The 21,526-nt window shown below is 32.4% G+C and overlaps 1 protein-coding gene across 7 annotated transcripts in view; it reads left to right on the plus strand.

Annotated features, from left to right (window-relative positions):
- The window catches only part of LRP1 (LDL receptor protein 1), a 627,804-nt gene that overhangs the window by 99,188 nt on the left and 507,090 nt on the right, over positions 1 to 21,526 (plus strand). For all 7 annotated transcript variants that reach the window (XM_085820318.1, XM_085820321.1, XM_085820322.1 and 4 more), the window contains exon 14: positions 6,602 to 6,830. In XM_085820318.1, coding sequence (XP_085676444.1) covers positions 6,602 to 6,830 — 229 coding nt within the window. The remainder of the gene's footprint in view (positions 1 to 6,601; positions 6,831 to 21,526) is intronic.

Raw genomic sequence — 21,526 nt, forward strand, 5'->3', positions numbered from 1 at the left:
GTGAATGGTATCATGGTAATGGGATTAACTATAAAATATTTGTAAGTATATAGTTTTCCATAAGCCTGGGCAAACAATTATTAGAAATCCTTGTATCCACTTGAGGAACCGGATAGTCAAAAGAGTCAAGGAACTCAAACTTTTAGGTCAGATAATAGATGAAGAGCTCTTCTGGATTCTTCATCTACAAGCACAGAAAGCAAAGGCCCAGCAACTAACTACTAGCCTAAAAAGTATGCAAGATACAGATTTGAGAATAAGATCCCATATCCTTTTAACCCAAGTACTTTATGCCACAGTAGTGGAAAAAATGGGGCTGTGATATGGGCGTCCAACACCCCTTTGTACTTGCCATTACTAGGACCTATAGAAATACCTTGATGGCTGGCTCTACAGTACTAGCAGGTCATTCCTCTGCACATTCAGGCTGAGATAAAAGCAACCTTCATGACAGTAACGCTTGTCAATCAAGCTGCTTCTTTTGAAGGTTAGCAGTATTTTCCAGAACACTATGAAAACAAAACTTCAGTCACCAGCACTGTATAAAGAAGGAGTTCATACTTATACCGAAATGTTGCAAAACTGTAATGAGGGGCCCAACACAGTTATTATCTACACCGAAGTATAGTGACCGATGGTTCTCAAGTTGAGAAGGCAAAAGGCTACAGTTACATTGCCAATCAAAATCGGGAGGTATTGGAAATCTGGAAGGGTTATCCAGGACAAGGTAATTCCAGTGTTCCAGGCAGAAGCAGTAGACATTAGACAAGCCCTTCTTGCTGCAGGATATTTTGAATGTCGTAACATTAAATTACTCACAGACAGCCTCTCAACCATTTTTGCCATTCAAAATCCCTTCCATCGAGCACCACTCATAAGTGACATCCAGTGCCCAGTGACATCCAGTGCCCATTAAGAGACTGATAAGGCCCCATTAGCATCCACATCTCCTGGATTAAGGCTAATACTGGACACCAGGGCAATGAGGAAGCCGATGAGCTCACCAAAGAGGCTGCCCATGTGCATCAACACCCAAGACCTCTCCATTCCACTACCGAATTCACATCTCAAGAGGCATGTACAGGAATCAGCATTAAGGAAGTGGCAGAAGGAGTGGCATGGAAGGTCAAAGTACTCATGGCTTCTGTCACAAAGTAATGTCAGACCACCTGTACTCTGTTCCCCAGGTGACCAGATACTGGTCATAACCAGTTATGAACCCTTCCCATCATATTTCTTTGACAGGAGGATATCACCCACTAATGTGTGTGTTTCTGGTGATTTGGATATGCCAGAGCACTATGTCACTCCGTGTCTTCTCACAGAAGATTGCTGTATGTATTAATTAGGTGTTATTTGTGCAGTATATATGAGTATTTTTTATCTTTGTTAATTGTGTATTACATATATGTGCCTATGAGGCAAATATATATAATTTATGTATTATATATATGTATATATTAACCTTCATAAGTTGTACATTATATTTATGCACACTGCATATTAACACAAGTGAATAGTGTTTGATGTATTACATATATATGTATATATTATATTAACCTTCATAAATTGTATGTTATATTTACGTACACTGTGTATTAACACATTGACTGCCACGGCACTTTTCGGATTCCGGTTCAAGAAGCCAAATCGATTTAATCATATTATATTATTAAAAATACTCATTATGATTTGTAACAATCATAAAAAAGTTTACAGGTTTTTTTTTGTGTAGAAAAAAGGGTCCTACGAATTATCTCGTATTCGGCTTTTGTTAGACAAAGCTCTTCACAGAAGCCCACTACGAGTTGATTCATATAGACATGCTTCAACTTGTTGCCTCAGTACAGCTAAAACAAGCGCTAAGCAAGTAAGTAACTCTTAGCAGCTAAAAAGTGGCAAATGAAGAAACTAAGAGATAACTCATATTGGGTGTCCTGGAAGAAGAGCGCTAATATGAGTTATCTCATGTTGGGCAGTCAACATGTAAATAGTGTATTGTTCATATGTACATCCCACCATAGCAAACTGTGCTAAACCTACCATTAGTAATCTGTGTATTTATATATAAGTATGTTGGAATCAGCATATTAATTAGTGCGTTCAGTATATACAAATATATCCTCTTACTGTAATGTGTAGCAATATGCGTATTATATACAAGTATGTTGTGTATTAGCATATACAGTACAAAGTCCAAAATCCGGATGTCCATTATACGGAATGATCTAAAATCCGGACCTCAAAACCATCAAAACCGTTTTTCTCGTAGGCTTTACGCATGCTCATTTAATTACCCCCTCCGTGCATAATAAAACATCTCGAGAATCTTGATTCTTAATTTTACTTCGATACTAAATAAAATACCTTGTTATTGAAGAAATAATCATTTTAACATAAACTTGTACGATCAGTAATTTGGCTCTGTTGCTGCTTATCTGCTTTGGCGCACATCTCAAACCGAAACATTCCACATAGATACATCGTTGATCTGATGCCAACCTGACGAATCATTATTTATCATACTTTCCTTTTATCACTGCATGTTTATCAAAACATGTCAACTTGAGTAATGACTCATGTAGCGATACCTAAACAATTATTTTATGTTAGTAATTGAATAATAAAGGAGTATGGTAACCTTTTGTGTTCACGTTGTGCTTAGCGATGATTACAGATTTAAGATAAATGCGCTGAAAAATGTTGACGAGGAAATATTTATGAAAAATGTTTTTCCATATGCTAAAAATAGATTTTGTTGATACTCATAGAGCCAAAGATTACATTGAGGGCTATTTGAATTAAGAATAACTTATTTGTTATTCACATAAATCCAGAAACAGGGCTCTTATGGCTGCACCGAGTCGCAGAATTTAGGACCCACAGAAAGTGTATCAGGCAATAAGATATCTAGTGCCGGCCATCAATAAGGTTTAAGTGTATGTGGGAATTTATTTATTCAGAACTCTCATAAGCCTTAAGCATGTGCAAGAAATAGACATAAGTATAATAAATAACTAATACAATTCAGGCTTAATTGTCTCAGTGCGCGACAGAAGCAAGATAAAATTTAACGGCACGTCGTTATTCGCCAAGCTCATGATGCATAGCCAAATATGTATAGTAGTTAAATTTGATGATGATAGCCACTAATTTTAAAGATTTTCGGATATCGCAAAACAAAAGTGCAATTTTCCAATTAATGGATTTTGTAAAGAAATGTGGAGAAGTGGTAATAAATAAAGATGATATAAAAGAAGTTTTTCATAGTGATGACAATCATTTTCAATCATCAATCAATTAATGAACGGCGAAATCTGTAGTATGGTTCTAGATCCAGAAAATACCGCTACCGATTGTGAAGAAAGTGACAGAGAAGTTACTGAAAACGAGAAAATTTCGATTGGCAAGTTAGTTGGAATTCTCAAAACAGCAGTTACAGGACTTCAACAGTGTAACTGAACAAGAGATTATGTCACTCTACAGAATTAAAGAGAAAGTATTAGCACAAAAAATGAAGTAACTTAAACAACTTACATTGAAAGAAATGTTTAATAAGGTAAACAAATAAATATTAAGCTTTTTTTTTTTTTTTTTTTTTTGTAAATTTTGATACCCTTTAGATCATAAATACTTCATTATTTCATAAATCATGATTACATATTTTTTATTTTATAATTTCTACATGCGATCTTACTAGATTTAAATTGATGATCTAATATCCGGAAAAATCCCAAATCCGGAATCGCCGAAGTCCCGATGAGTCGGGATTTTGCACTTTGTACTGTATATGCATACAATAATTGTGCTAGGTATGAATATGTAGGTGTTTTCAATTATTGTAATGTATTTATTTTGTGTTTCCTTTTGTATTTACAATGGCAATGTGTTCTGACGTAGCCATTGTGTGGCCTTGTGCAGTCTTTACTGTAATACACTTTTGATGCAATCCTTGCGAGGCACTGGAGGGTGTTGCTGTGGACAGTTGCGGGTACTGGACGACACCCGATTAGTCATATAAATCCGTCCGGCCCCACATTCACTTGTCACCTATTAGCATGTTATGCATCCTAAATGAAATACTCTTTCAAATGTATAATACTTTCAAGTCGTGTTTTTAGATGTGTTCCTAATTTCGATGAAAGGTACATAAAATAAAAATTGGCAAAAATTTGTATTTTATTATTTAATTTTTAATGAAATGATTATATATTTTACTATTAGGAAAAAATGCACTAATTACTAGAATTCTGTATTTCCAACTTATGCCAAAATAAATGTTTTCTTAACTTTGATTTAGCATGACTGTAAATATTATTATTAATTTTACTGAAAAAAAACTTATCTGATTTGGGCAAAAAAATAGTATTATATGTATTTCTTTATCAAGATAATGAAGCAAACTTTATTATCATGTTGTTGAATGATCTTTAGAATAGTTTCATAAAGTCACTTTTTGATTTTGACTTTCTTTGTAAATAGAACCTACTCTCTAGTGATTATAAATTATTTGGTAACTTTTAATTCTACCATTATGTTCATGCTTAGCAGTTTATTTTCCATTTCTAACATTAGAGCAGTTTTTCTTCATAGTTTTCAAATAGGCAATTAAAGTAATCTTTCCTGGCAGTCATTTCCTGTAGATAACCATATCTGAAAGTGACCAGTATAAAATGTAAATAAATAGGAATACTGATAATTATAGCAGTATAATTTCCAAATTTTTGTTCTATGTAAGAGGATTGAGACATTCAAATATGTTGTAAGACAGCTAAAAAATATCTAATTTTGCAGTCAAACTGTTTTATGCATTATATATTTCAAAGTGTTAACTTCTGTTTGTTACTGTAGCAGCAAGACTATCTTTTTGGAGAAAGATACATCGTCATTAATTCAGTGCATTGGGATACAGGATTTATTTTGACAGTGAACAACTGCCATTAAATTATTCATCACATTCCTTTTTGTAACTGTTTTATTTTCTATCCCTATAGCTAGTATATATACAGGGTGATTCTAAATTCATGGTTTACAAACTTAGAAGAGAGGTACAGAATAAAGATACGAATAATATTCACATAGGAAACCTGGGTCACAATCCATTTATTTGTTCATAAATACAACTTAAAATCCATTTACAATAAGAAAACTTTAAAATGAAATTAAGATTGCATAACATCTTTTATGAATTGCTTCATATGAAGAACTGCATTCACAGAATGTTTTGTTACTCATTTAAAAACAGCTTGCTTCAAACTATGTCATGAAACACATTTGTGTATTAGTAATTTGTATAGAAAACACCATTGCTGGTAGAGGACAGTAGGTATGCATCTCACTAAAGGAAGACACCATTTGTGATAGTGCTGTCATCAGTGATGGGAGACTTTATGTATTTTAAAGAAGCAGACATGCAATACATGTCCAGCCGTGCAAACGGTAACACCGAGCTGCACTATGAATGTATCACGTGCAGTTTCAGGATAGCCGAATGCCAGATCACAGAACGTTTCAGTAGTTACTTTGTGAAACAGGTTCTTTCCATGTCACCAGACAGGATGCTGGTCGATGGCAAACCGTATGCAATCCAAGATTTAAAGAAAGCATCTTGAACATTGTGGCTGATAGACCCGAATCAAGTGCAAGAGCTGTTGTACAAAATGTAGGTATGAATCAACATACCATGTGGAGAGTGTTAAATGAAAATTGCTTACACCCCTTCCATTTTCAGTGAGTACAAGCTTTGAATCTGCAAGACTATTCTCTGCACCCAAACTTCTGCCAGTGGCTTTTGCAGCAATTTGCATTTCAGCTGCACATCACAGCACATATGCTGTTTGTAGATAAGAAGTTTATTTGCGAGTGTGTGGTTCTTAAGTATGGGCACCAGAGAATCTAAATGTAATGCTATAATGTGCATCTCAACAACAAACAGGGAGGACTGCGCACAATGAACTGTAAGTTGATCTGTCAGCACTATCCTTATCTTCAGGGCAGATGTTTTTATTTTATTCGGCTTATAATTCCTTACTAAATATAGTATTTCATCTCATCATACTCCGTATTTGATATGATTTAAATCAAATTCCTCATCATTATAAATATCACAAATACACATCAAATAGTTTTCTGGTTGCAATTTTCTAATTTCGACTATGAGTGATGTATGCTTTACCCATGCACGCATTGAAAGAAATGTTTAAAAAAGTAAACAAATAAATATCAAACTTTTTGGTAAATTTTGATAGCCTTTAGATCATAATTGCTCTTTATTTCATAAATTATGGTTTCATATTTTTAATTTTATAATTTCTGCATGTCATCTTACCAGATTTAAACTGATGATCTATAATCCGGAAAAACCGATAATCAGGAATCGCCGAAGTCCCAACGAGTCCGGATTAAAGACTTTTGACTGTAATAAACAAAAAAAAAAAAAAAAAAAAAAACTGCCATATTTTTTAGTTTGTTTAAGTTTATAAAGGAAATAATAATCTCATTTAATGCATTATATTATTTTTAATGTTTATTTCTCATTTATGATTATTCTGTTGTGCAAGGTATGTTATTGAATAGAAATTCTGTTTTTTTCTTATTTTAGTATGATGTATTGGTCTGATTGGTCTACAGAGTTTCAGTTGGCTCTTGGACAGTATGGTGGGAAAATTGAACGAGCGCATATGGATGGAACTAATCGGCAAGTCTTCTTAAGCATTAATTTGCAGTGGCCAAGTGGACTGAGCATTGATTATTCTGGAAAAAAACTGTATTGGTGCGATGCTTACTTACACAGGCTGGAAAGAATATCTCTTGATGGAACTAATCGTGAAGTAAGGAATTATATACTACTGTTACTTTAAACAAACCAATAGTTTTGACTTTTTTAATATTTTCTAGTAAAAATTTATATTAAGTAATTTTCATGTTTTGGTTTTTTAATAAAGATTATTTTATTTAAGTGAAAACACCACCATCAATTTCTGAAGGTGAAGGCCCCTCAAAAAATATTTTCTGTTTTAGCATTAAAAAAAAGAAAAAGCTATTACTTTGTTAGTAATCTAAAAAAATTGTTAAATCTGGTAATATTTTGCTAAACTAATATATATACAAATTCTGATATCTGAAATTCACTTGGAGCTATAAGCATTCAAAAAGTAGTAACACATAAAATATAATAAATAATTGTAAACCCAAATTTGTGTATATAGGGTGATTATAATTAAAGTTGCAATTTCAAAATGCTCTATTTTTAAAACTACCAATCAGAATGATTTGATATTTTACCAGAATAATCGGGAAGCAATGGAATTTTATTTGGCAAAGGAAAACAAATAGTTCCAAAATGTGCTGAGAGATGGCACTGTCAGGGTTCACATTATGGAGGCATGCAAATTATTAAAATGCGACGTGCAGACCACAGACATAGCTGTGATAAAAACTATCAGAACACACAATGCTTTGCCTGTGTACTTCATGACTCTGACAAAGAAGGATCGTGCTCTGCTGTTGAAGCTTTTATATCAAAACATTAACAGTGCGTTAACAGCTATGAAGAAGTTCCAGACATTAAAAGGCATAAAACCTGGCCCAGTGACCACATATGGCCTGCGGAAAATGACAGAAAAATTGCGAAAATTCAGAGACCAGTTCATTTGATGTAAAATGAGGTAGAGGATGAAAACCAGTTTCAATGGTGGCAGTGGAAGATGTGGCCACAGCATTACAAGAACAAATAAACAGTGATGCATGAGTCAGCAGTGCATGGGACATAGCTGAATGTTGGATATGCTTATCGGCACTGTGTGTATAGTCCTGCGGAGCATCTTGCATTGCTAGCCATACAAGATAATTCATATGCAGCAGTTGCTACTTGCTGAGGAAACAGGTGAATCATTTGCACTACAATTTCTTGCCTGAGTGGAAGTGGACATTGAATGACCATGGAACAATAATATGCTAAATTGCTGCATATGGGAGACTGAGAATCCATTCTACCTACAGCCATTACCTCTTCAGTCCAAAAAGGTCACTGTGTAGTGCAGAATAATGGTAGCATTTGCCCATTCTTCAAGGAGATTACACCTGTGGTCCTGTTACATGCACCATACTGGCGAGTAGTATGAAGCATTTTTGCATGTCCTTCTGGTATTTCAGCTGCATCAGTGATCGCATAATATTCATGCAAGATGGCACTCCTCCAGAGTTCCTACTCGTGTGAAGCAGCTGCTGATCGCTCATTTTGAAGATGATAAAATCATAAGCTGCCATTTTCCAACAGCGTGGTTGCCATATTTCCCCGATTTAAAAAAAGTGGATGCTTTTTGACTTTTGAGGATGCCTGAAGAATGTTGTTCACAGTAGTGGGTTGTGATCTGGCTGAAGGCAAGCATCATGCACTACATTCAGCACTAGCACAGATACTCTCCGATCTGTTCTGGAACATAATGTTTGCATTTCCAACTTGTAGCAGAACAAGGCAGAAGGCATTTCGAACAAGATATGTGTTAATCATCCATAAGGTGTTTGTTTCATCAAGCTTCTCGTTTTCTCTTGTCACTATCTCTGTTTTCGCTGTAAACACGTATTCTCATCTTTTAGTTAATTAATTTGTTGTTAATCTTTATAGTCTTTTGTTTCCTTTTGACTAACAACATTCCTGTGTTTAATGATTCCACTTAGGCCATTCTCCTGACATTACTTTGACAGCGCCATCTATCAGCACATTTTGGAACTATTTTTTTCCCTTTTGCCAAACAAAATTTCATCACCTCACAAGTATTCTAATAAGATATAAAGTCATACTGTGATAGATTTTATTTAGAGCATTTTGAAATTGCAATTTTAATTAGAATCAGCTTATATTTATACAACTGTACAGTTCTCTTTCTCTATATATAAATAGAGACAGAGATAGATGTAAATTTCTTATATGTATTTTGCTATATAGTTGCTCTAAATATATATATGTGTGTATGTTTCAGGCAAAGTATGAAATCTGGCAGTTTAGTAGAATACCTAGGCAGTTTAGTAGAATACCTAGGCAGTTTATAGAATGCCTGAAAACTGGCTGCCAATGTGTGAAAAGATTAAACATTTCACACATTGCCTAGACATTTTATAGAATATTAAGGGACAAACTGGCAAAGTATGAAATATATCTCCTATTCATTTTCAATAACTGAAACTACTTACCGGAAGTCAATAAAGAGGTAAAAAAGCCAAAATTCTTACTAAGAAGGAACCATGGGACTGTTGGTTGTTGAATCACTATGATGTGGTGTTTGTGGAAAACAAAAGTAAACTCATTAATCCTGTTAAAGAAGTCACCAGTATTACATCACAAACACTGAGTTATTTCACATACTTCATGAAACTCATCTGACTATTGGACGTAGAGAATATCCAATAAAATACAAAATGTTGCATGTAATGATATTGAATTGTGCGTCCACCTTTGTGAGCCCTGCAAGAAAAAAACCAAAAGGTACTAAAAAGGGCATTGTTTTGAAACCTGTGGTTTTTTCTGAGTTTAATTTATGTTTTCAGGTAAATCTTATTCATTTCCAGTCTCAGCCAGATAGATAATACAAATTTATTATGGTGTACCCAAACCGTATCACTAATTTTGTTTACATGTATTGAATAGAAATTTCTAATGGCAGTCTAATCATATTTTCTTTAGATTAACATTTGTACTTTTGAGGAATGAACGTCTTTTAAATTAGGTAGTTTTTCATGTTGTAGTTTTTTAATAAGGATTATTTTATTTTTGAAAACACCACAAACTCTCAAAAATTATTTTCTTTTTTAACATTAAAAAAAGGGTTACTTGTGGGAGCGAAATCTGATGATATTTTGCTCAACATAAAAAACAAATTACAAATCCTGTTATCTGAAATTCACTTGGAGCTACAAGCATTCAGAAAGTAGCTATGCACACACATAAAATGGGAATATTAAAATGTAATAACTAATTAACACAAATGTGTATATATTAATACAATTTTATAGTCCTCTTTCTATGTATATAAATAGACAGAGAGGGCTGTAAATTTGTAATATATATATATCTTGCTGTATATCTGCTCTCTCTATATATGTTTGTATGCTACTGATGAAGTAGGCCGGCACTACATGAAACGATTAAAGATTTCGCACATTGCCTTAGGCATTCTATAAAATGTTAAATGACAAAACCTTAAATGTATGAAATATATCTCTGAATCATTTCTAATACCATAACTACTTATTAGAAGTTAATTAATGATGTAAGAAAAGCCAAAATTACTACTAAGAAAGAACCATGGGATTATTGTTTGCTGAATTGCTGTGATGTGATGTTAATGCAAAATAAAGTTAAACTCATTAATCCTGTTAAAGAGGTCATTGGTATTATACAGTATTATGCCACGGACACTAAAATATTTCACATACAGTGAGTGATTGGTTAACAAACAGTTTGGACTGCAAACAAATCGGACAACGAACACATATTCAGATAACGAAATAAAACGAATTCTAACGAATACTTCTCGGCTCTCGGAGCATGTGCACGGTTGCCAAACACAACGGACCAAAAATTGTTTTTCATCTCTCTTGAATTATGTTGCTTGCCTATTAAACTTCAAAGTTCTACATTGGGAATTTTTTTTTTTCCAATAGAATATTTATAACCAAAGTAGACCATCAATTTCAGTTTTGATTTCAATCAAAACCGAAACTGATTTCAGTTTGAGCGCTGCCTCCCTCATTTATTCACTGTCCCATACGTAGTCTTGAATGACGAATTCTAGATTGCAGACCTGCTTTCCTCTCATGGTGAAACAATATGCATCTCGTTTCCTTCCCAGTTTATGAAACTGGTTTTTTTTTGGAAGCGCACACCGAACCGTATCTACATCACAAAAGATGAGAAAAATGTTCCTGAGCATAAACCCATGAAAGATCGATTGATGTTACTTTTGGAAGCTAGTGCTGGTGGTGATATGAAGCTTAAACCATTTCTCGTTTACCACTCTGAGAATCCTCTAGCATTAAAAAAAAATTCCTCGTTTACCACTCTGAGAATCCTCTAGCATTAAAAAAAATTCCATAATCAAGAGAAGACTGCCAGTAATGTAAAGATCGAATTAGAGAGCATGGGTAACGCAGGCTCTTTTCAAAGAATGGCTGTTTGAAGTTTGTGCCCCAGGCATCAAGGACTACCTTGATACAAATGACTTGCCATTGAAAGCACTGCTGCTATTAGACAATGCACCAGGACACCCAAAGGACCTTGAAGATAATTTGCTGACAGACATTCCCTGGCTGACAGTTCAACTTCTACCTCCGAATATGACTTCGCTGATTCAGTCGATGGATCAGGAGGTTATTGCGAGTTTAAAAAAATTGTACACTCGCGCGCTGTTTCATCGGTGGTTTGAAGCATACCAATTCTTCTCAACAATGACTTGTTTTGGAAAGAAAAATTTGACATTCTTGAACCTATTCGTATCATTCAAATGGCGTGGTCAGAAGTTACAAAGCAACAATTCATTTCTGCTTGGCAAAAGCTGTGTCCATTCTTTGTTCCAGGAGACGGAAGTGACCAGGGAGACACTCCGGAAATTAATGCTGCTAGAGATCTGGAATTGGAGGTGAACGAGAATGATGTTGAAGAGCTGATAACGGAACATGAAGATGAACTGACAACAGAAGAACTCCAAGAAATCTTGAATGAAGAACACCAAGAACACAGCGAAATGTGTCTCCTTCTGAACAAGAGGAAGACGAAAGAGGACCAATGGCGACATCTGCCATTAAAGATCTTTTGAAGAAGTGGGAGGATGTCAGTGCAATGGTCTTAGAATGGCACCCAAACCAAGCTGATGTCAGTAGGGTTGGGGATCTTTACAACGATAATGCTATTAATCACTTCTGGAAAATCCTGAAAAAGAGAGAAAAGCAATCAATATTGGACATGTTCTTTAATGTACCATAAACAATAAATGAAAAGGACTGATTAATATGCAAGATTATATGTATGTATTATTTTTTAATAAACTTACTAAGAAATTATATATCCTTTTTTTTAAAAAATTTAATTTTTAGGGTCTCCAGAACAATTTAATCGATTAAAAAAAAAAAAAAAAAAAAACTAAGGTAAATCAATGATAGGTTAATGAAGAATTCGGATAGTGAACATAGTCTTGTAAGAGATTTATGTTTGTTAACCGATCACCCACTGTACTTCATGAAACTCATTTGTGTGGAGTTTGTGAAACTGTTTTATGGGGAGGACGTGACAGAATATTGAAAGAACTTTCAACCAAATAAAAATATGCTACATGTAATGATATTGAACTGTACATCCTCCTTTGTGAACTGTTCCAGAAAAGTGATAAGGTGCTAAAAAGGGCATTGTTGTGAAACCTGTGATTTTTTTTCCTGAATTTAATTCCTGTTTTCAGGTAACCAGATAAAGAATATAAATTTATTATGGTGTACCAAAATCATATCACTAATTTTGTTTACATATTTTGAATAAAAGTTTTTAATGGCAGTGTATTATGTTTTTTTTCCCCCAAAATAACATTTCTATTTTTGAGTAATGAACTTTTTTTAAGTAATAGCCTTATTATAACCTTTTTTTGTTACTTTCCCTGAAGAGCATTTGTTATTGTATAGATGCCCAGGTATTGTATAGAATGCTTTAGATAAAGTATATAATAATTTTCATATTTCATACTTTGCCTAGAAACAGCAGGTATGCTATAAAATGCTTAGATATTCTATAAAATTCATTTCATACATTGCTGGTAACATATATAATTGAATGTCAATAAACTGTTGTTTAATCCACAAATGCTTGTAATCCATACTCATTTTTAAGGAAGACAAATAAAATTTTATTTTTTGAAAATTGAGCATAATATAAGTATAATAAAAAATTCTTGTATTTTTTGATAACTCAGATTTCAACTTCTCGTGTTCCACAACATATACCAGGAAATTTACGTAAGTTACAGCACTAACTAAATAAATTAACAAATGTACAGTAGCACTGCAAATGCGGAAAAAATATTAAAAAAATAAATATAAATAAATAATATGTAAAAGAAACAATGAAATAATAAAATACAGAGAACTCAATAATCTAAATTGTGAATGAAATCCCTAAAAACAGATATTACCTCTTTAGTCCAAAAAAGTTCAGAAAAAAAGTGGTGGCCAAGATGCAAACATGTGGATCAAAATTGCGTGAAATATCTTCCTGTGGTGAACATTAACATATTCAAGAAGAATATACTTTACATATTAAGCACCATACTGAACTGTACAAAGCAACTGAAGCAAGTCCAAATTGTTTTAAATAACTCTTAAAATTTCCATGTTAGTCAAAAATTGAGTTACTTTAAAACCTGTTGAAATCTGGGCAACTTTTATTCTACAAAAAATTGTAGAAAAAAACATTTAGTCTATGGTGCATTTTGTGAGGCCAGATATTCTGTGTTCCAAATACAGATAGCATCATTTTGGTAAAAGCACGTCCAGTGAGAAATATGAACATGGAGATTTAAATCAATGTGACATTTTGTGGCTGTCTTTGCTAAAATCTTGCAGGGTCTTGGTAATAACAATCTAATCCTGCAAAGTCTTAATAATAATCTGAATTTCAACACAAAGTTTCTCTGAAATGCAGATTTTCTCTAATAATTGTAATGAAGAAAGAGAATTACTACATATTAAAATGTTCATTGATCTTAAACCATTTAAAGAATTTTAAATCCATTTTACAGGAAGGTTTAAGCCTAAAAGCAGCCTGAAAAACAGAGAATTTATCATTAATTCTGTACTATTTGAAACCTCTTTCTTGTTTACTTTCATAAACAACAAAAGCAAGGCCAACTTTATCATTCATCTTACTGTGTAAAATAAATTAATCAATACTCTTAAAAAACAGCATTGGAATAACAACTGGTAAAGAATTCCTGCTAAAAGCATTTGGCAGAGAAGAAACTGGAAAATTGCTGTCAAGAAAATTTGATGAGGATTGTCTGCATATGCTTTCTTGTATCACAATATTGCTCAAAATTGCAGTATCTGTGGGTGGAATACCAACAACAGTGAAAAGTATGTTGTAACTAATAGTCTTGTAGTCATGAAAAATTCTTAAAATCTTTCAAGTTCTTCTCCGAAATGTTCCTTAGAAACTTGCAGTTTACCTCTTTTCAGTAAAGAACTACTCCAAAACTTTGATGCATAGGAAATAACTGGCACTATTCCTTACCTATAGATCAATTTAAGAACATCTGTTTTGACTCCATAAGTGCTTTTAGAAATTTTAAATAATCTTGAGAGTAGTACACTTTTGCATTTTTTCTGAGAGATGGGAAATATAATACTTCCATTGAAATTTGTTATCCAAGATAATTCCTAAATACTTTATATGAGTAACTTCTATAGGGATGACCCTAAGTAATAAACATATTCTGTAGTCAGTGTTTATCTTTTTATTTACTATCATAAATTTGCCTTAAGCAGGAATAACTGTTTACAAATTTTAAACCACTAAAAGTAGTATCAAGTAAATCTTGAGACAAAGAACAAGCATCAATGAAATTTTGCATTGAACAGTTAAAAGCAGATCATCCACAAAAGCAATTTTAAAACAGTTTTGAAAAGCAGATAATTCACACAAAAGGTCATTCATTAATTATGAGATTCCACAAAAAGGGTCCAGAGACAGAGCCTTGAGAACAGACCTTTTCCAAACGTATATTTTTTCATAATATAACCCAGAGAAATTTCTAGTGAGAGTATGCAAAAAAATCCCTGATCAGGTAGAAGATGTTCTTAAGTACATTACCGCATTTCAATGAATTTATGATTCCTGACCACTAGGCATTGTCAAAAAGCCCCATTTATATCCAGAAACATCAAAATCATGATGTAGTTTTTCTATTTACCTTTCTTTATTATGCCACATAAGTGAAGAAGTGCATCTTTGTCTGTGCACTGAGGTGTAAAGCCATGTTGATCCCTATCCAAAATATTTCTGCTTCTTAAATGCCAATTCAGTCTGTTTTTAAAATTTTTTAAAGGCATTTACGTAAGCATGGCAGAAGGCTGATACGTTTGATATTTTCAATACTAGACCGCTTACCTTCAATATTTTTAGGAATAGTTACAATTTTATCTTTTTTCCACACTACTGGAAAGTGTTTCTGATTTAGACAGGCATTAAATAATTTATATAAGATAGAAGAACAAACATCAAGTTGAAAATTCCATATAATTTCATTTGTGATTTTCTCCAGTCCAGGAGTTTTACCTAATTTTAAACCTTTAATAACATCATTAACTTCAGCTTAAACATGGAGAATGGAAAGGCATCATCTGCATCATAAGGAGAAGTCATCTCAGAGCGGAAAGTTTTATGAATTTCATCATTGTGAACAAAGCTGTCAAGAGGAAGTGACCATTGTAAAAATAGCATCTATTGTAGCCTCAGAAGATAAAGTAATTTGCTGTGATGACAATTCAATTCCTGAAATTTCAATATTTTTAGAAAAATTAATTTTCACATCAAAAGAATAGATCTTTCAAACATTATGCATCGTAAATATCACTGACAAACGCTTTCCAAGAAATAAATTTTCTTCTAACTTTGATGTATATTTTACCTTTATTTGCAAATAAATCTTCTTGTAAATATTTCTCAAAATCGCATTTTTTGTTCTTTGATATTTCCTTCTAGCTGCCTCTAAATTTAACTGTGTGTACATACAATCGATCTCTATTGACCAACGTGGAACATTATGTAAAGGAGATTTCTTCAATGGGGGATGGATTGTTTTCCAGCAGAAATAATTAAACTGTGCAGTTTTGTAACAGTTTTTTCTAACATCTCTGGGGGAGTACAGTTTTGCAAAGAGTTCAGTAATTCTACCTTATAATCTATGCAGAAACTTTGAAAATGAGTTTTTTGTTATTTGGGGGAAAAAAAAAGTTTGCTTTTTTAATGTTAAAAAGAATGCTTTTCAAGGCACATCTTAAATTATTTCTCACATAAGGCATAGAGATTTTAAGGAAAAATCATTGTTTGATCAGACAGACATTCAAACTTAGGAATATAGCAGTTTTGGATATTCTGAAGAAGACTTTGTCCAACAACTGTGAACAATATAATTAGATCCCTGTGTGCCACAAAAAGTGGGTCCACAGTCTATATTAAACAACAAAAGATGCCAAGCACTCAATTCACAGAACTTTAAACCTCTAAAGTCAGTGAAGTGAATAGACCAAATACCTGATTTACTATTTGAATCCATACCCCAGATCAAATGTTGCATCTTTTTTCCTTAAAAACATGGAGTGATTTATGTAAGATCAGCATCAATGTTCATAGAAGGTTCAAAATAATAGGAAAACAAAATGAAATCAAAATTTGCAACTGAAATATCAGCAATAAACATGTTTTGATCAACATTTTCTAAATCAAGGAAAGCAGATGTAGAACTTAAATGAATAATAAATAATGCCTGCCTAATAACTTCAGAGGTCAATTTGAAAAAAGGTTTCTTTCTTCAAGTTGTGAAGTTTTATGTATATCCAGGAAGTGTTCCTTTGAAACAGTGAGGCTGTTGAATTAAGAGCAACATTCATATCAGCACTCTCCATATAAAGAATTAATTATTGTGTGGTAACTTTAGATTTATGAAAATTTAGCTAAACACAGATCAAAGAGAAATATTAGCCATAGTAAGTCTGAGAAATAATCACATTTTTAAAAAAACTTATTTGTGTTACAGCAATTTGGAAAAGGTTTTATGATGGACATTAACTTTTTTGCTAGCATTCTTAATTCTTTTATTAAATCGGACAAAGCTGCATATATCTGAATATCCAGATTGCATTCTGAACTTTTGTCTTCTCCCATACACCTAAAGCAGATTAAGAAATTTGTGCACTTAGATGCCTTATGATTATATGATAAACATTTAAACAACGATTAAAGACACACACAACATCTACCATTTACCGCTTCTTTGCTTTTGTATTTTTGCTTAAGTCATTTGTCGCACTTTAATTCTAATGTTTAAAATCTGCCTTACTTTGATCAGCATATTGCTTACAATTAGTATTGAATTTTATTTGTAAATATTCAAGTGTTTATATTGTTTATTTAATCTTTATTACACATTTCATTGCACTTTATTTTACTTATGTTAATATTTTCACGGAACCACAATATCTAACTTTTTAGTGTACGAACTAGGAATTTTCTTTTAACTTTTTCCTAAATTTTGCAGCTCAATGAGCAAAGTTTTTGACCACATAGGTCTTTTATCATTTGTTCTCTTTTCTTTAATTACTAATGTATTAAAAATTTAATAGCTTTGTTTTCAATAAATCTTGATTAGATAATTTTTATCATGTTAGTTTTATGTATACTAACAGTTCAACTTTAAAGTAAAACTTAGAAGGATAAAATTATGAAAAAAAGATCAGGAAGATATGAAACTGCAAAATTCTGTAATTCACATAAACTTTGGCTTCAAGGAATTCAATAAGGTATTCAATTCATCAGTAGATAATAAAAAAAGCGAAGGTGCTTACCTTATGCTTGATTTGATAGGGACCATTTACTTTTCTGCCTGTGCATCCGAAATTATAATTCCTAGTATTCGTCTATGTGTGTAATTCTTAGAATTAATTAATCAATTAACACATTGAATGAATCTAAATTTAATAATCTATTTACATTAATTATTTACATGAAAAAGCAGTGTGCTGAGCTGATAATTCAGAACCCAATGATTCAGCACACTCCGTAGTCTAGCACTTATTTGAGGCCAACATCATTGTAGCTGAATGTTGGGCAGCAAAATGTTTTGAAGAAAGCAAACTTAGTCTTACAATTAACCATTGTGAATGCTGATCTTGGTCTAAAGTGTTCTTTAAACAAGTCTCCAGTCACACTTTCAGGAGATAAAATTTGTTGAATGACTTAAGGAAGCCAATGATCAGCTAGTTGTGCAAAATCTTGTGGCTGTTAAAAGAAGTGGAAAGCAATGAAGTAAAAAAGTTGAATGAATATTATGTGGTGTAGGGCTTCCAGAACATTAAAAGTGTATTTAAAAAAAATACGCAGTATAATAATCCCAAAGCAGTGCAACAAATCCTGCTGCTGCTGTTAAAAGAACTGGAGGGTATTGAGATAAAAGGTTTCATGAATATTACTTAGATATAGTGTCAAAACATTAAAAGTGCATTTCTAAAATTTCCATAGAATAGCAGCCCCAGAGCAGTGACAAGTTAATAAGTAATCATATTCTCTTAAATAATATTTGGATAAAAACATGGACAAAGTAAAATTCTATAGAGTCTTCTTACAACTGCAATGCAGTATATTTCCGAGCATAAATTAATTGAGAATGATGAATTGTGATATCCTGTGTTTATACTTTTTGTATGTTTCAGTCATTCATTATATTTGTAGAGTTAACTATATGTAAAACTGAAAAATTTTTCCTTTTTACTATAGGTTGAGTTATGACTTTAAAACTTATAAATCAGCATAATCAAAACACTAATCTTGCTGTATTGTCACACTTTTATTGTAGTACGGTGCATCTGTATTCTTTGGAAAGTGTCTCTGACACCAAAGGATAAGTTAGTTTGAGGTGTTTTATCTTCTTTTCTATTGGTTGAGAGGTGTGTAGTGTTGGATGTTGTAATCTGCAGCACTTATAGATAAATATACATTTATACTAGATGTTCCAAATAAGTGCCTACAACTTTATTTTGTTTCTAAAAATTCAATTTAAAAAAAAAAAAAAAAAAGGTGAGTGCTAAGTTTTTGTAGTAAAGTCCAGCTTTTTCTGTGATCCTCATAGAGAAAAAGTCTAATTAATATATATTCATCATACTTTAGAAAATACCTAAAAATATTTTGTATACACTCAAACGTCTCACTTAGAAAATAACTCAAAACCTCACAAAATAACTAGGAATTGCTTTTTTAAATGAAATCAAGACATGAGGCTTGGCAGCTACTTGGAATCTCACCAAACCTTTTAAAATCTGATTTAGAAAATACACATGCAAACATTTTTAAATATTTTATTTACATATTTATTTATTTCACACATACAAAACTTTTCAAAATGTATAACCATTATCTTTCGCAGTCTGACAGTATGCAAACTTTCTTGTGGTAAACTGTTTCAAAGCCACTTTCATTACTTGAAGATACTACCTTGCACTCCTTTAGAGTTGACTTTTTTCAGTTACCATGTAGCTGTTGATCAGTTTTTCCAACAACTGTTGTTTTACTAGATGCTTGTATATGTCATAGTAGCCAGATATACAAGATTGAAGCTCCTTTCTTTATTGATTATTTCATCAATTATGTTCCAGTTTGATTGAAATTTTCATATACTGCACTAAGTAAATAAATAAATAAATAAATAAATAAAAATAAATAAAATAAAATTGCACAAAAACAGGTTTGAATGTATTTACATTTCAAAGATATGAATATTTATCATTAGTAGTAATTATGTGGTTCTTTTTTATATTTTAATATTATTAATGGCTAGTAATTATTAAACTGTCAGATAACAGATTTAATAATGAGTACTGTTTTACTTGGCTTAGAACGATTAATTGGTTAATGAGGCAGCCTTTCTTTTATAATTTGTCTCTAATTTGGATCAGCATTTACTCTTTTAATTAGGTAACTGTTCAGGAAGTCTTCTTACTAAAATTGATGCATTTAAAATGTGCAAAACATTACGAAAAAGCATGTAGAAAAACAGAAATGAAGAATTTCATTATTGAAAATTTATTGAGCTTTTAAAGTTAACCAGTACTATCTCAAAGCATAGGTAATACAAAAAGCCCTTTATGTGCTAATTTTTGAAACATGACAGCTAAGTTATTCTGGAAAGTGGTAACTAAATAAAGGCATATTTAGAGTTTGAATTATTGATATGTTTAAGTTATACTGTACTGATTTATTATATAACTGATTTATTACTTGAATTATACTGTACTAAACTAATTGCATAAACTCTTAAGTACTGAAAATGCTTGAGTCAGGTCTGATTAAAATTAAAATTATGTCATAAAAAGAGTATCACTATCAGGGTTAGAAATTTGTAAGAGGTATAGGGTGAACTTAGACTACTTGGAATAATATAGCAATGTAGAATCAGAAATGGCACGTGTTTGCCTTAGTGTGTACAGAAAATGCAAGAAATGGAAGGACACAACATAAAGGAATATGCATTTTAATAATAAATCTATATTCACTAAAGAAACAAAGATCAGAGTAGGAGGTGGAAATGTCGGCTGCAAGCTGTAACCTCAGATCTCCGATTCATAGAATTCCAAGTATTCTGAAAGATTTCAAACATATCTCAGAGTTACCAGGTAGTACTGTGATGTGTGCAGCCAGTTCCTTATTGGTATCAATGGGCATATTCATGATCTGAGCTGGGGCAGGGTTCAAACTGCTTTGATGAAGAAGACTGAATTAGGAATGAGATCAAATAAGCTCACTATTTGCTGAGTGGAAAAATAATCAAGGGATAGGACTTGGGACAGAACTTCAAATCAGGCAAAGACTACAAGAATGTTTTCATGGTTTTCCCAATGTGTAACGTGTCAATAGTTTCACTTAAAAAATCCTCCACAAAGACATATTGTCTTTCAGCATAGAGCCGTTGCATGCTTTGTCAGAATTGAATAATGAGTATATAAAAAATGAACTTAAATATATGAATTAGTAGATTGTTGAAGTTTTGGAAATAGAATTAGAGGAACTCTTAATTTTTTCAATTGATATTATTACAATTTTTATTCTGCCTGCGATAGATCTCAGAAAATTCTGTCTATTTTGATTTGTCTCTCCTGAACTAGCTTCCTCACAGTTAATATTCACAGCCCATTCAGGTGATCCTCTTTCATTGTTTTGAACAACCAGATTTTTACTCAACTTAAGGTATTAAATGAGCACTGTTCTTGACTGAGATAAAGAAGAGTATGATTTGGATGTGTAAAAAAATTAATGCTTCTTTTATTAAGTCATCTAAAGTTAACCCTTCTTGTTGACTATCTTTACTATTTTCTCTCTCTTCAGAAATTATCTAAAGTTCTCTCTCAATATAAAAATTATGAAAATGCTACACTTTTTTGCTTTGTTTTGCATCTTTAATACTACATGAAGATGCAATTAGAAAAAAGAAAATAATGATAAACAATGGCTGGGCAATCTTTTCTCCATTGAAGGTATTAAAGAATTCAGGTAAGAAATCACTAAAGATATTACACTCTTGCAGTCTTTGGTATTTGCAATCCAATGCCTATATTTTGAGCTATAGTACTAAAGGAAGATATAGTATTCTCGTATAAAACATTAGTTACTTTACAGTGTTCTTATCACAAGCATTAAAAATCTCTTTACGTAGTCCATGCAAAGTATCACGTTCAGATTTCTTGATTAAAGTACAGGAATACCTCGCATAATCCAGCTTCT

The sequence above is a fragment of the Stegodyphus dumicola genome, chromosome 7 (assembly GCF_044657685.1).
Source record: "Stegodyphus dumicola isolate Sdum_Otavi_A_Nest chromosome 7, ASM4465768v1".
Lineage (NCBI taxonomy): Eukaryota > Metazoa > Arthropoda > Arachnida > Araneae > Eresidae > Stegodyphus > Stegodyphus dumicola.